The sequence below is a fragment of the Siphateles boraxobius genome, unplaced genomic scaffold (genome assembly GCF_051911475.1).
Source record: "Siphateles boraxobius isolate OS27281-9 unplaced genomic scaffold, OSU_SipBor_1 111, whole genome shotgun sequence".
Taxonomy (NCBI): Eukaryota; Metazoa; Chordata; class Actinopteri; order Cypriniformes; family Leuciscidae; genus Siphateles; species Siphateles boraxobius.
The window spans coordinates 1,417,561-1,432,393 of NW_027508713.1; the positions used below are offsets into that span (position 1 = coordinate 1,417,561).

At 35.2% G+C, this 14,833-nt stretch overlaps 1 protein-coding gene across 2 annotated transcripts in view; it reads left to right on the top strand.

Annotated features, from left to right (window-relative positions):
• Nucleotides 1-13,580, top strand: part of LOC143705555 (protein NLRC3-like) — a 33,521-nt gene extending 19,941 nt beyond the window's left edge. For both annotated transcript variants that reach the window (XM_077197504.1, XM_077197505.1), the window contains exons 8-11: nucleotides 11,252-11,425; nucleotides 11,526-11,699; nucleotides 12,099-12,145; nucleotides 12,260-13,580. In XM_077197504.1, the coding sequence (XP_077053619.1) occupies nucleotides 11,252-11,425; nucleotides 11,526-11,699; nucleotides 12,099-12,145; nucleotides 12,260-12,408 (544 nt within the window). In that variant the 3' untranslated portion in view covers nucleotides 12,409-13,580. The remainder of the gene's footprint in view (nucleotides 1-11,251; nucleotides 11,426-11,525; nucleotides 11,700-12,098; nucleotides 12,146-12,259) is intronic.
• The last annotated feature ends 1,253 nt before the right edge of the window (nucleotides 13,581-14,833 follow it).

The following is a 14,833-nucleotide window of genomic DNA, read 5'->3' on the forward strand; positions in this document are numbered from 1 at the left end:
CTGACACTAATTTGAAGCCAAATGTTAATGTAAGACATTTTCAACGTGTCCATAATTTAATATTTCCTTTAGTAATGAACACAAACATGGTCATCTGGAGTGTGACTTTTGAGAACTACAATCTTGGCTGACATGAAATATGAGAGGAGGACATAATATGTACCCAATGGTGATGAATTTACACTGAACAGAACCCAAAGCTTACATTACGGAGTACTAATGACTGGATTCATGCACTGAATAGAGAGTTTTTTTTTAGTTCGTCATCACCAAACATGTGACTTTTTTCGAGCAGTGAGTGAGCAATTTACTCCATTGCTTTTAATATACATACCTGTATTTCAAAGATTGTGTTGCTATAGCTTTATTGTACATTTTAACACTCAGTTTAGTGCTGAGTTCAGTTCATCTACCTCACTGAAAAAATGAGGAATGAGGAAACAATGTGCAAATTCAGTGGTTAACTGAATTTTCGGTAGGCTATTGTCCCATAGCAAACAGTGCCATGTTTTGGTTAATTATCAATTACAACTTTTTATTATATTATATTATTTGTAGTAATTTCTACTCAATTTATAGATGCTGTAGTGACTTCTGATCACGTTGCACTTGTGATTATGAGTGTATAGGATGACCCTTCCCTCTTTGCAATACGCGGCACCATTTAGGAATAACAATTCTTAAAGTATCTTAAAGTAATTCTTAAGTATCTTAACAATTTAACACAGAATTGATAATGCAATGCAATCAAACTGAATGTAGTAATGGAAGAGAATTAAATGGGAAAGCTTCTTATGGGAAACGACCTAATGGCTCTGGCAAAACAGTGATAAATACATGCTTATACTGTATATCATTAAACAAATAATATACCTATTATGTGTAAAAAGTTGACCACAGGTAACTGTTGTCCGAGTGAGTTATAAACATATGCTGCAGGTAGGTGTCTCTAGGTTTCTGGGAAGAGGTTTGGTAAGTTTAAATGTATGTTCCACACAGTCAGGTGATCAGTCCATGTCATCAGTAGCGTGAAGGGTGTAGAGTTGCGATGTTGTAGTCATTGCTACGCTGGACTGGAGGATGCTGAACTGCACCAAGAGTGTCCTTAAAGTGTACCGAGCAGCTGGGTCAGATTAACCTTCACAGTGTCCTTTGCAGATAGGCAATGTCTGGTGATGCAGAGGTCCTTTGTGGACTAACAACCAAATAGAAAAGTACTGAATTAAACAAAACAAAACAAATAAATGATGTGAACACAAAATTGATAAATGCAATCCTGTTGAACTGAATGTAGCAATGGAAGAGAATTGTATGGGAATGCTTGTAATGGGAAAATAATAGCTCTGGCAAAACGGGGATAAATGAATGCTTATTTATCATTAAACAGCAAGCTGACCCCAGGTAACTGTTATGTAAGCAATTTGCTGCAAAAATGCTGCAGGTATAAACTAATACCATGGTCTCTAGAAAGAGGTTTGGTAAGTTTATAATTACGTTCCACACAGTCATGTGATCAGTCCGGCAGTAGAGACGTCCTACACTGGTGATGTGGGTAGCGTGAAGGGTGTAAAGTTGCGATCTTGTAGTCATTGCTACGCTGGACGGGAGGATGCTGAACTTCGGTTTCACCAAGAGTGTCTTGAAGAGTCCCGAGCAGCTGGGTTAGATTAATCTTCAGGGTTCTTTGCAGACAGGCAATGTCTGGCGATGCAGAGGTCCTTTGTGGACTGAGCTGCACTGCTGGAGGGGTCGAAAGGGTTAGATAAGATCCCTTAATGCTGGGCCCTTTGGATAGCATAAAATACAGTTTTAAAATAGTGTCTTTAAGGTTTGCCCATGCATTATTTCTTTACCAAACCTCTTTCAAATTATTAAAGGCATCGTATGAAACAGATAGAGACGAAACGCGATAAGAAAAGGTTTATTCATTGTCCATACATTTATCTGTTAATAGGTCTGTCCCGTGAACTGTTGTGTTGACAGTCAACAACCATTAACATAAGCTGTGCTTTGCATGAAGATGAAGTGGATGTTTTGCAGTTTATATTAATCTAAGGCCTCCAAACATATGAAGAGTATGAATGGATGTAGATATATCGGTAACACTTTATTTTGATGGTCCATTTTGAACATTCTGTTGACTATAAGTAACTTTGCAACTACATGTCAACTAACTCTCATTAGAGTATTATTTGCTTCATATCTGATAACTCTTTATTGTGATGGTTCTCCAACAGACACTCTACTGACTAGAAGTAACTTTGCAACTACATGTCAACTTATTATAACCCTAACCCAACCAGTCTACTAATACTTTACTAATACTCTAATGAGAGTTAGTAGACATGAAGGTGCAATGTTACTTATAGACAACGGAATGTGTTAAAGGGACCATCAAAATAAAGTGAAACCGATATATCTCTGTGGCCTCTCTCTTTGCTGCTGCATCCAGGAAATCCGGAAGTAATTTTCTTGCCTAAACATTAGGAAGGAGTTTTGTGGTTAAAGTCAACCTGTAGACCAATGAGAAGACCACAGACTCAGCTCCCTCCTACTTTCACTCGCTCCTACAAGTCTGCATCCCTACCAGAAGCGTACGATCGGTCAATGAGAGACGGATCATGGTACCATCACAGCGAGGCACTTAATCACTATCCAGAACATTCTCATTCACGGTTCCATGATCTCCCCACCCTCGTCCGGAATGCAGAATCCCTGACAACATTCAAAAGACACCAAAAAAAAATCTCTTCCATGAGCACTTAACATAGAAGAAGAAGAAAAAAAAGAAAGAAAACAAATTCTTTCCTTTTCCTTTAAATCCTCCCTTGTCTGGGTTCTGCTTCTCTGAGCAATGCCTGAACTTTGTATTTTGAGCACTTCTTGCGTTGTTTTTGCCAGGCTTGTACACAATTCAGAATTGAATTGAGAATGACTCCTGAATTCCAGTTCAATTCTTGAATTTGAATTGATGTCAAAAATAGGATCTAGAATTACAATTCGAATATGAATTAAAGGAAGCAGAATTGCAATTCAATAAAAATTCTAAGAAATTCATATACGTAGATATTTTAAGTGAAGTGTTTAACAATGAAGCTTTACAGCAGAGGTGGGAGTAAGTCTCACATGTGCAAGTCACAAGCAAGTCTCAAGTCTTAACCTTCGAGTCTCAAGCAAGTCCAAGTAAATTTTTTATAAAGGCAAGTCAAGTCAAGTCAAGTCACTGCCTTATGTCAAGCAAGTCAAGTCAAGTCGTAGCTTGGGTCACAAGTCACTGGCAAGTCATACAAACGTTTGACGATTCCACTGAATTTATATATTAAAATAAGTTAAAACTACAGAAGTTGTGGACTATGGTTTTATTTGCAACTTTATTTTATTTTTTAAATATGAATTTCCACATATAGCTGAGTGGTTACTACAATAAAAATCTAAATGTAACTGAAATTAGGCCAACATTAAAGCATGAAAAAATAAATATGCCTCAAACATTGCAGAAGACCATTAAAAGGTATTAAACAATTCACAATTCAAGTATAACTCCTATGCGACCAAAGACATTCTTCAAACTGGCATCCCCTTAATACAAGTTATATATTTTTAATTATGAAGTTAAATCCGCCAATAGATGGCGCCAAATTACCGTATTAATGTACGAGTCATAGAAGCATTCATTTAACTTATGTTCAAAACGGCAGATTCGTTCTGGAACTAAGCAACTAGGTCACTGAATCACAAATACGCATAACTCTTTCTGTGGCTTGTTTGGAACTATTGTCATTGGAGAAATCGAGCAAAAACAGAAAATATTTGGAATATTAGGCTATGTCTAAATGTCACATCACAATATTCACTCTTTGTTTACTGAACTGTTTTATAAAATAATTATCACTTTTGAAATCGCGTCAATATTCTGGATTTTTTTTTTTATATCATATATTATATTTATGAAAATAACTCATACTAGGGCATTTTTTTCCACCAAATTTTGAATTTTGGGTGCAATATTAATTCTGCTGGCATTTTGATAACATCTAATAGATATAACCCCTGATAACATCTAACCCTGCTTTAAGAGAAACATAAAACACGACAAAACATTAACAGTTTTCTATGTTGTTTTTTGTCATTGGAAAGAACGACATATTTGGCTTTAAAGCATGTTTTAAAAAGAAATGTGGCAAATGTTATACAAAACATATGACATCATTAATTATCATTTGAATATTGACAACATTAAGCTACATTTGAAAACATAATTGTGTATAAAGAGGCATGCTGTTTTGACCAATATTGTCGATTTAAAGATAGTCAAATTAACTATAAAAAACAGGTTAAACAAGCCATAGGTTACTTTTAGACGTGGTGAATGAAGTTCGACTGTTCGAGGTTATGATGGTCGTCCGATATCCCTTGCCAGTTATTATGCGTACAGCAAATCTTCTTGTATGAATATAGTCAATTTCTAGTGTTTATATCCAAAAAGAAACGATGCTGGGAGATGTTTTTGTATTTAGCGCGCTCACCGCGCTGTATGTTTTTTCTGGGCTTGTGCAGTGTCACGCAATCGCGCAGAATCTGATGACTGGCGTCAATGGTTCCGTTGCTTTCATTTTGTTCATCAATTGATGATGCGATGATAAATGTATATCAAGTCATTCTCGAGTCATACAGTTCAAGTCAAGTCAAGTCTCAAGTCATTGGATCTCAAGTCAAAGTCAAGTCGAGTCATTTTCTTAATTTAGTCAAGCAAGTCTCAAGTCCTTAAATTTGCGACTCGAGTCTGACTCGAGTCAAGTCATGTGACTCGAGTCCCCCATCTCTGCTTTACAGTATATGTCAGATATAATTGCATTATATATTCTATAAATGATATTAGTTTGAACTACTTGTACAGATTACATTAACAGGAAATATTGTTCCCCCCAGCAATGAATGTTAAAAGCTCTAGTCACAGAACAAATAATTAAGTTTGATTTATTGTAATTGTAATTTTGTGGAACATGATAGAACATGACTCCATGTCTCAAAATGTATTGTGCCCTTTTCTGATAATAGTAAATAATAATTATTATTATTATAAATATTATAATAAATAAAACACACACACACACACACACTTGCCACTAACAATAATAATACAAACAAATATTATATATATAAAAAAATGGCGGGAGAAGTGGTAGGCGGAGTTTCCTTTGCAGCGCCTCACGCAATTAAAGGTTCTGGTACGCACCACGCTGCAGTTCTCGCGAGTCTCTTCAAACGAGCAGCAGGTAACGTTTAAGCTAATACAGAAAATTAAATTTATCCTACCATCACCATGCTACTCTAAAAGTTGCTGCAGCATGCGAGTTATTCTTAACTATAATAAAAGTATAACTCGATTTCAGACGCATTCTGAGTGACAATGTCATTCGTTTTTTATCCAAGGAATAAAAGTGCAAGGGGAAATACATCTAACAGTTACTTGAATTAAATCTTAAGTCCATGTCGAACTCTAAATTGTAAGGAACTTATATCTTTGATTTCATAGTAACGCTTTACAATAAGGTTAATTTGTTCATTACTCATGAACTAACATGAACTAACCATGAGCAACACATTTGTTACTGTAGGCTATATCTTAGTTAATACTACAACTGTTAATTGTTTATTCATGTTATGTCACAGTAGTGCATTAACTAATGATAAAAAATACAACTTTTTTTAGTAAATGCTGAAATTAATATTAACTAAGATCAATAAATGCTGTAGAAGTGCAATTCATTATTAGCTAATTTCAACTAATGAAACCTTATTATAAAGTGATACTGATTCATGATAACTAACACTGTCTTTCATACATATAATACATACATTAAATTTACAACATCAACAAAACTAAAAATTATTTTTCCATAATTACCTTCTTGATTCTCATTGTTTTGTTTGGTAAAGTAAATAATATTTAGTAATATTATCATAATTTCCCTATTTTCATTTGATGTGTTATGCATTCTAATAATTGTATCAACATATTTTCTAAGAATGCCAAGCTAAGAAAGGTTAAAAACAAAAAAAATCAAGAAGTAATAATTTTTTTTTTAAATTTACTGCCCTTTTTGGTCCCTCCGCCCCTGCCCCTGAGGATGTCTGTGCACGCCACTGGTTCCCAGAATTACTTTAGTAAATATTTAGGGGAAAAAAACTATTTGAGGTGGACATTTGTTATATATATATATATATATATATATATATATATATATATATACACACTCACCTAAAGGATTTTTAGGAACACCTGTTCAATTTCTCATTAACCCTCTGAGGTCTAGGGTGTTTTTGGGGTCCTTGAGATGTTTTGACATGCCCTGACATTTGTACTTTTTTCAGTTGCTTATAAACATATTAATTGCAAAGGTATAATTACAATCTGTTTAGCACAAACAGGGCTACCATAATATTTGAGCAAGATGTATGTACATGTTTGTATTTTTGAGAGAATATTGTTTATGCATGGTAATTGAAAAAATAAAACTTAAAGTGTCTGAAATAAGGCCACAAAACACATACTAAATATGTGTCCACAAGACTTTTGACTAATGGACGTTGTTGCCTAGAATTTTTGCTTCAAAATGATCTGAAAATCATCCTGCCTAATCATTTACACAAAACCATACATTATTTAAATTTTACAAGACACCTTTTGTCTGGAAAGGCAATATGCGTGGAGGCGTGTTCACACCTGAGAAGACAAAGGCCGGATAATGTGCGAGCTGCATATAAATGAGCCTTTCACACAGCTGTGTCACTTGGTACCAAAGAATACGACCTCGGACAAAAGAAATTATATATATATATATATATATATATATATATATATATTACAATTAGAAATTGTAACCAATTACAAATAGGTTACAATTACAACAGCAATTTTAACAATATTTCAGGTGTATTCTTTCTTTGTAAAAAGTATACATTTTATCATACGTATTAAAAAAGGTAAGGATTCATTGGTTTGAATATTGGAAAAAACACTATAATAACATCTTAGTTGATAAAACATCCCATACTATAGTATATTTAACATATGAGTAGAAATTGGTGAACAAAAGCTTATTTAATGTGACAGTAGTCTTTGTTTTACAGTCAAAACTTTATAATCTATCCAAAACCAATCACGAAATCTTGTCTAAACATTCATATTTCGTCTGTAACATATCATGTTTATGATATTATATTAGCATGTTAATTTGCAATTTGTTGCTTATACAGACATTTTATTTCAACATATTTCAGTCTATTTTTACTCATCTTAGTAGGCTATAGCAATATAGTTTGGATGTGTCCATGTAAAAATAACATGTTTACTAATGTAGGTGCGAGAGTGAATGAACGGCAAAGACACGCGCTGTATAACTAAAGTAAACAACACACGCGCGCCTGTGTCGTTCATTCATCATTTAGCCTACACACAGACACGCAATTCATATTTAAACAGTCTTTTTGCGGTTTACAGACATGTTCAATATCGCGATTAGAACAAAGAACTTAAGAATAAATGACTAACTACATCAGCTGGATCCGTTGCTCCTCGACATGAAACTGCCAGCACTTCTGGTACATTTTCCAGGGTTATTAGATAGTATTATTCCTCACAGCGTAGGGATACGCTCTGTACACAGTGGTAGTAAGATACTTCCTAAACATGATGTGTTTTATAATCCAGCTGGTGGGCGTTGGCATGTTTGATTGGCTTGCATGTCAAACGATCATTTGCGTTTGAATACCGGGCGCTCTCCGTGGGCTTGGCACATTAACACGTAATCAGGTATAATGAGCTGGAAAGAAAAAGACTGACATCTCTCTCTTTTCATACAGATTACATAAACTGAGAATATTTGTTTTTTTTATATAAATTAATTCATTTAAAAGAAGAGAGATCAAGCTTCATTATGGAAAAACACTTGTGCCTGTATGACAAGTATTCGCAGAATTACAGTTAATTTTCGGACGCATTTCAGAATGGAAAACTACGATCATGTTTATTTTTCTTTATTTGACTAAAAGCACAATACTTTGTTTATATTGTTACTCTACACCAAAAATTTAAACTTAACAGGATCGAATGATGTATAACACTAACACGTAAGATCAAAATCAACAGAGTATTTTGAGTCTCTTTTGCACTGATAAGAAAAAAAGCGAGACTATTGCGCCGACACGATAGCCGAACTCAGAGGGTTAATGCAATTATCTAATCAACCAATCACATGGCAGTTGCTTCAATGCATTTAGGGGTGTGGTCCTGGTCAAGACAATCTCCTGAACTCCAAACTGAATGTCAGAATGGGAAAGAAAGGTGATTTAAGCAATTTTGAGCGTGGCATGGTTGTTGGTGCCAGACGGGCCGGTCCGAGTATTTCACAATCTGCTCAGTTACTGGGATTTTCACACAAAACCATTTCTAGGGTTACAAAGAATGGTGTGAAAAGGGAAAAACATCCAGTATGTGGCAGTCCTGTGGGAGAAAATGCCAACTTTGACTGAAATAATCACTCGTTACAACCGAGGTATGCAGCAAAGCATTTGTGAAGCCACAACACGCACAACCTTGAGGCGGATGGGCTACAACAGCAGAAGACCCCCCCGGGTACCACTCATCTCTACTACAAATAGGAAAAAGAGGCTACAATTTGCAAAAGAGCTGAGATGTAAAATATTTCTCCATCTTGCCTAATCGTTCACATAAAACAATATATTGATTTACATTTTGTAAGACACTTTTTGTTTGGAAAGCCAATATGCGTGGGGGCATGATTCAAATCTGAGAAGACAATGCCTCCATAATGAGCTGCATAATGAGCCTTTCACACAGGTGTGTCACAGTGTTAATTTCGTTGACGAAAATAACGACGAAAATTATTCGTCAACGACATTTTTTCACAGACGAAAACGAGACGATAACTAAATAAAACCTAGTTTTGAATGACAAAGACTATGACGAAAATCTATTGACATTTTCGTCAACGAATAAAAACTAGACGAAAATGTTAGATAGTGACGATTTGGGAAGCGATCCGTCAGAACTGATGTCCTGCGTGTGTGGTAGATGCGCACATTTGTAGGCTACTGTAACGTGATCTACCCCGCGGTCATAAAAAGTTAAAAAATGTGAACGTCTGGGAGAATGAGTAGAGCAGACATATAGATCTCTGAATAAGAGTGACGATGCAAAAAAGAGCTCTATTCGGTGCGGTTTTCTTTGCACACACATAACCCGAAGCGTGCAGTCATGCACAATACACCTACAGCGCGCGAGTAGGCTACTGAATTGAGCTCTCTTTCGTGTCTGAATGGAGAAATACACAACAGTATGTCTAAATGTCCTTTTTGGAGAGTATTCATGTAAACTATGTTGGTTATGTCTTAAACTGTGAGTGTGTCGGATGTGCATCAGTGCAATTGTATCCGCTTGTCATTGGACATGATCCGACGTCTTAAAGTGACAGTGGCAATAATCCTAATGCGGTCCGTGTCCTTAATTTTGATCAAGCAACAAAAGAAAAAGAGAAAAGCATTCACTGTTTGTTAATAGCTTTAATAAGGATTAATTATATTTAATTCATACAAATAAATATGTCTGCTTGAAAGAATAAAGAATGATGTGTAAGTAGTTATAAGGAATGAATATATCATTCATTGTAAAGAAGACTGTGTTGTACTTTAGGAAAAGTGGTTTTATTTCATTTTAAGATATTTTTTTTTACTATTTTTTAAGTAACAGCAGTTAAATCTGTATCTGTATTGCATGTTCAAACTTAAAAATCATTCATATTAATAGGTTAATAGATGTTTTCTCCGGGAGTATATGGGTTTGGAAATTTTAGAGAAATTCTAAATTAATGCATTACAATTGAACTAAACCCATTATATTTTAGTCGACTAAATCTACTGTAGATTTAGTCGACTAAAATGTTATTGTATTTCGTCGACTAAAACTAGACTAAAACTAAAACAATTCAGATTACTAAAATATGACTAAAACTAAATGGCATTTTAGTCAAAAGACTAAGACTAAAACTAAATCAAAATTTGCTGACAAAATTAACACTGGTGTGTCACTGGGTACCAAAGAATGCGAGGACAAAATAAATTTTATATATATATATATATTACAATTAGAAATTGTAACCAATTACAAATAGGTTACAATTACAACAACAATTACAATTGTAACAATATTTCAAGTGTAATCTTTCTTTGTAAAAAGTATACATTTTATCATACGTATTTCAAAGGTGAAATTAGTTTGAATATTGGAACAAACACTATAATAACATCTTAGTTGATAATTCAATATACCTACTTTATTTTTTGACAAAACATCCCATACTATATATTTAACATATGAGCAGAAATTGGTAAACAAAAGCTTATTTAATTTGGCAGTAGTCTTTTTTTACAGTAAAAACTTTATAATCTATCCAAAACTAATCGACGAAATCTTGTCTAAACATTCATATTTAATCTGTAACATATCGTGTTTATGATATATTAGCATATAAATGTTAATTTGCAGTTTGTTGCTTTTAGACATTTTATTTCAACATATTTCAGTCTATTTTTACTCATCTCAGTAGGCTATAGCAATATAGTTTGGATGTGTTCATGTAAAAATAGCATGTTTAGCTTACTAATGTAGATGCAAGAGTGAATGAACGGCACAGATGCACTCTGTAGGCTACAGCTGTAGTAAACAACAACAGTCTGTGCAGTTCATTCATTCATTCATTCACACACAGACACGCAATTCATGTTTAAAAAATCTTTTTGCGGTTTACAGAGACTATTCAATATCGCGATCAGAACAGAGCACTTAAGAATAAATAACTTACTACATCAGCTGGATCCTTTACTCCTCAAAATTAAAATACCAGCACTTCTGAGGTAACTTTTCCAGGATTATTACGATAGTATTATTCCTCACAGCATAGCAAGATGCATAGCATTAAAAACAGACACTTAACAGGATCAAATGATGTATAACACTTATATGTAAGATCAAAATCAACAGAGTATTTTGAGTCTCTTTTGCACTGATAAGAAAAAAAGTGAGCTGGTATCACCGCCGATTCCGCCGACCCCAGAGTGTTAAATATATTTTGATTATTTAAAAAAAGAAGTCTTTTTACAAAAAGATGCTGACATTATTGAAATCTTAATTGTAGAATGCAGTTAAAAATATAAATCTCATATCTTTCAGTCTTGCTTGCTGTAATCTCACTGCTCAGTGTTGTGAGAATTTGTCATCAGCTCTTCAATCCTCAAACGGTGTCCTGAGTGAGCTGGATCTGAGTAACAATGACCTGCAGGATTCGGGAGTGAAACTGCTCTCTGATGGACTGAAGAATCCAAGCTGTCAGCTGAAGATACTCAGGTTTTTACATTGAGCCATTCATGGTGGTTCCATACTGGCTTTAAAAAAACATGTTTACTGTTGATGTGTATCTGTAGATGATCTGACTGCGTGTCTGTAGGTTGTCGGGCTGTATGGTGACAGAGGAAGGCTCTGTTTATGTGTCTTCAGCTCTGAGTTCAAACCCCTCACACTTGAGAGAGCTGGATCTGAGCTACAATAACCCAGGACAATCAGGAGACCAGCTGCTCTCTGATAAACTGAAGGATCCAAAGTTCTCACTGCAGACACTTAAGTATGTGGGGTACAAATTAAGAATTCGAACTATTGGTTACAGAGTTAATGAATGTAAATAATTAACAACTAAGTGAAGTTCACAAACTTAATTTCGGATGGGGTGTACCCATCTTATCTTTCAATTAACTCCCGGAGCATATAAGCCACCGCTCATCTTGCTGTGGCATCAGCTGTTTTGGCATTCCTATATTTCCCATAAAGCTATTCACTGGGGCCTGAACATAACAAGATATCAAAAATCTCAAGACATTCAGACATGCAGCTCTGTGAAGTTGCTTTGGAACAATATGTATTGAGAAATGTGCTATATATTATATGCTTTATATTAATAGTTTGTATGTGAATATCTATTCAAACTTACAATTTGTTTTGTCTGTATGTATGTGTATCTTCTTAGTTTGGATCATGGAGGGTCCTTCAGGATGAAATCAGGACTACGAAAATGTAGGTTCTTTCTCTGACACACTCTTGCACATTTATGAATTTATGCACATTCATGCACATTAATGAAAACAAATGAGAAAAATGAACAGTTTTTATTTGTACTCTTGTGTTCAGATGCCTGTGATCTCACACTGGATCCAAACACAGCAAATACTCATCTCATTCTGTCTGAGGGGAACAGAAAGATCAAATATGTGAAAGAGAAGCAGCCATATCCGGATCATCCAGAGAGATTTGCTGATAATCCTCAAATTCTGTGTTGAGAGAGTCTGACTGGACGCTGTTACTGGGAAGTTGAATGGGGCTCTGGGGTTGTTGAACGGATTGGCTGGGCTCGTATAGCAAGGCCTATAAAGGAATTAGCAGGAAAGAAGGTACTCTCTATAAGTTTGGATACAATGACAAATCATGGTGTCTTTTCTGCACTGGTAATGGATTTGTTGTCTGGCACAATAATGAGAGCAATAACATAACAATCGATGTACCAAAATCTAATAGAGTAGGAGTGTATCTGGACCGGCCATCAGGCAGACTGTCTTTCTACAGCGTCTCTGAACCACACACACTTACACACTTACACACATTCAACACCACATTCACTGAACCCCTCTATGCTGGATTTAAGGTTTTCCAGTCCGAACTGTCTCTGTGTCAGATTTAACAACAAACACAGGCTTACATGCCAAGGTAGACTTAGTACAGTCTCCAGGAGTAGAGTTGTAACTGAATATTTCTCTTCTGCACATTCACACTGGCATGGGGACATTTCTTCAAAAAATTATTTTGTCAATAAATCTCATATTTATCCTGGCCAGCATTTGTGCTGGACAGCAAAAAAAACACAATTGTACTCAATCTATTCAACTTAATTCTCTGTCCATTCATTATGTTCTGAAATGTCATTGTACTGTATTTATTTATGGCTAATAACTTTTGTTTGTAAAATGTATAATGGCCTGGGAGGATGTTCTGAAAAAACAAGAATAGTCACTAAAGTCACTAAACATTTCCACTTCCTCCAACCTGAATTTTCTTTATTAATTGTCCGCAAGAATCATGCCACCACTTTGTTTGTAAAAACTATGTACAAGTAATTGTGGACGTCTTATTTATTTACATGCGTATTAATTCATTTTAATATATTTTATGTATTTGAAGGGAGCTGAGAGGAAATTAGTTAGAAATATACACAAAAGCAACAATTACTTTACCAACATTTATTGTATTATTCTTAAAAATATAATGCAAATGAATCTCACAGCAATAGGTTGTTTCTCCTTTCAAAATATGTTGAGGAAATAATGTAACTACAGACTTAGTAAATGAAAAAATGTAGTACATGTACAAATTCTAAACAAACTATTGTAAAACATGAATGGTTAAAACACTATATCTATTAAATAATAAAAGAACAAATGTGAATTAAAGAAAAAAACATGTCTTTATTGAATCAGCACTGTCATGTACTTTCCATTTACAGTACAATTTTAGACATTCAGTTTGTTTCCTTTTACCCAGCATTACATGTCGTTTTTGCAAAAATACCTTGCGAGATGCATGATATTCCATCATGTAAGCAAAGCCAACAGTGATTACAAGGTGTTTGGTTTCATTTCTGACATGTTATCTAACTGATGACTAGTCTATTCTTGGGCGATGGTTTAGACATCTATTCAATTTTCACTGACAACCCAAACACCGTGTGTATGACAGATCTCTTCTAGAGATACTCTGATGTGTGAAGAAACTCCAGCAGCTTTCATTTATTGACTGACAGATAGCAGACACACAAATACAGCACAGAATATAGAGAAGATTTTTGGAAATCATAGAGATATTCAGCTGTAGTTACTCTTCATGCTTCAGATGTCAGAGAGTGTTGTGTAAGCATCACAGGAGGTCGGTGAAACCATAATAAGTCATAAGAATCTCGCCAAGAGTCACTGAGATCCTCCTGTTTTCTCAGGATTGTGTGTTGAGACAAAAGTGAATTAACTGGTTCCTCCAGTTTTGTGTCCTGTATCCATCACACAGTTCAACTGACAAAACCCAGTTCAATCTATTTATACTGTCAGTTTGCTCATTAATGAATAAACTGTAAGTGGCTTTCATTTCGTTTTATTTTAATATCACTTATTTGATTCCAATCTTTAAAGAGAATGTTAACTTTAGACATAAAGTAAAGTTCACAACAATATGTTTGCACACAAAATCATTTGTTTGAACCGTATCAGACCAGACTTTCCATGCTGGATTGTAATAAGAATATCTAGTTCCTCTTCAACCTCTGATGATCATGTAGTGCCTCCTCCTGGACAGAGACTTTCACACTGGCAGTTTAGTTCGGAACGGTTTGCATGAAAAATCGCTAATGTGAACGGTGTCATGGGACCCAGGTGCGCACTGGGGTGTCGAACTCGAGACTGCCTGGAGGAGGTGGTCTGAGTTCGGTTGCTCCCGAACCGTGCTGCGATTCGCGTGTATGTGAAAACAACACGGACTCGGATGCGCACTTGTTCAGGAAGTAAAGTATCCTGCACATGCGTTTTAGCCGATTATGATGTATTTAGTTAAATAAAACACACGTAAGGGATGAAGATTTACCCTGGATCCGAGCAAGAGAGAGTCTGCAGTGTATTTGCGCATAGTGCGTGCAATCAGGGCAACAAATTAATGGAAATCCACTGT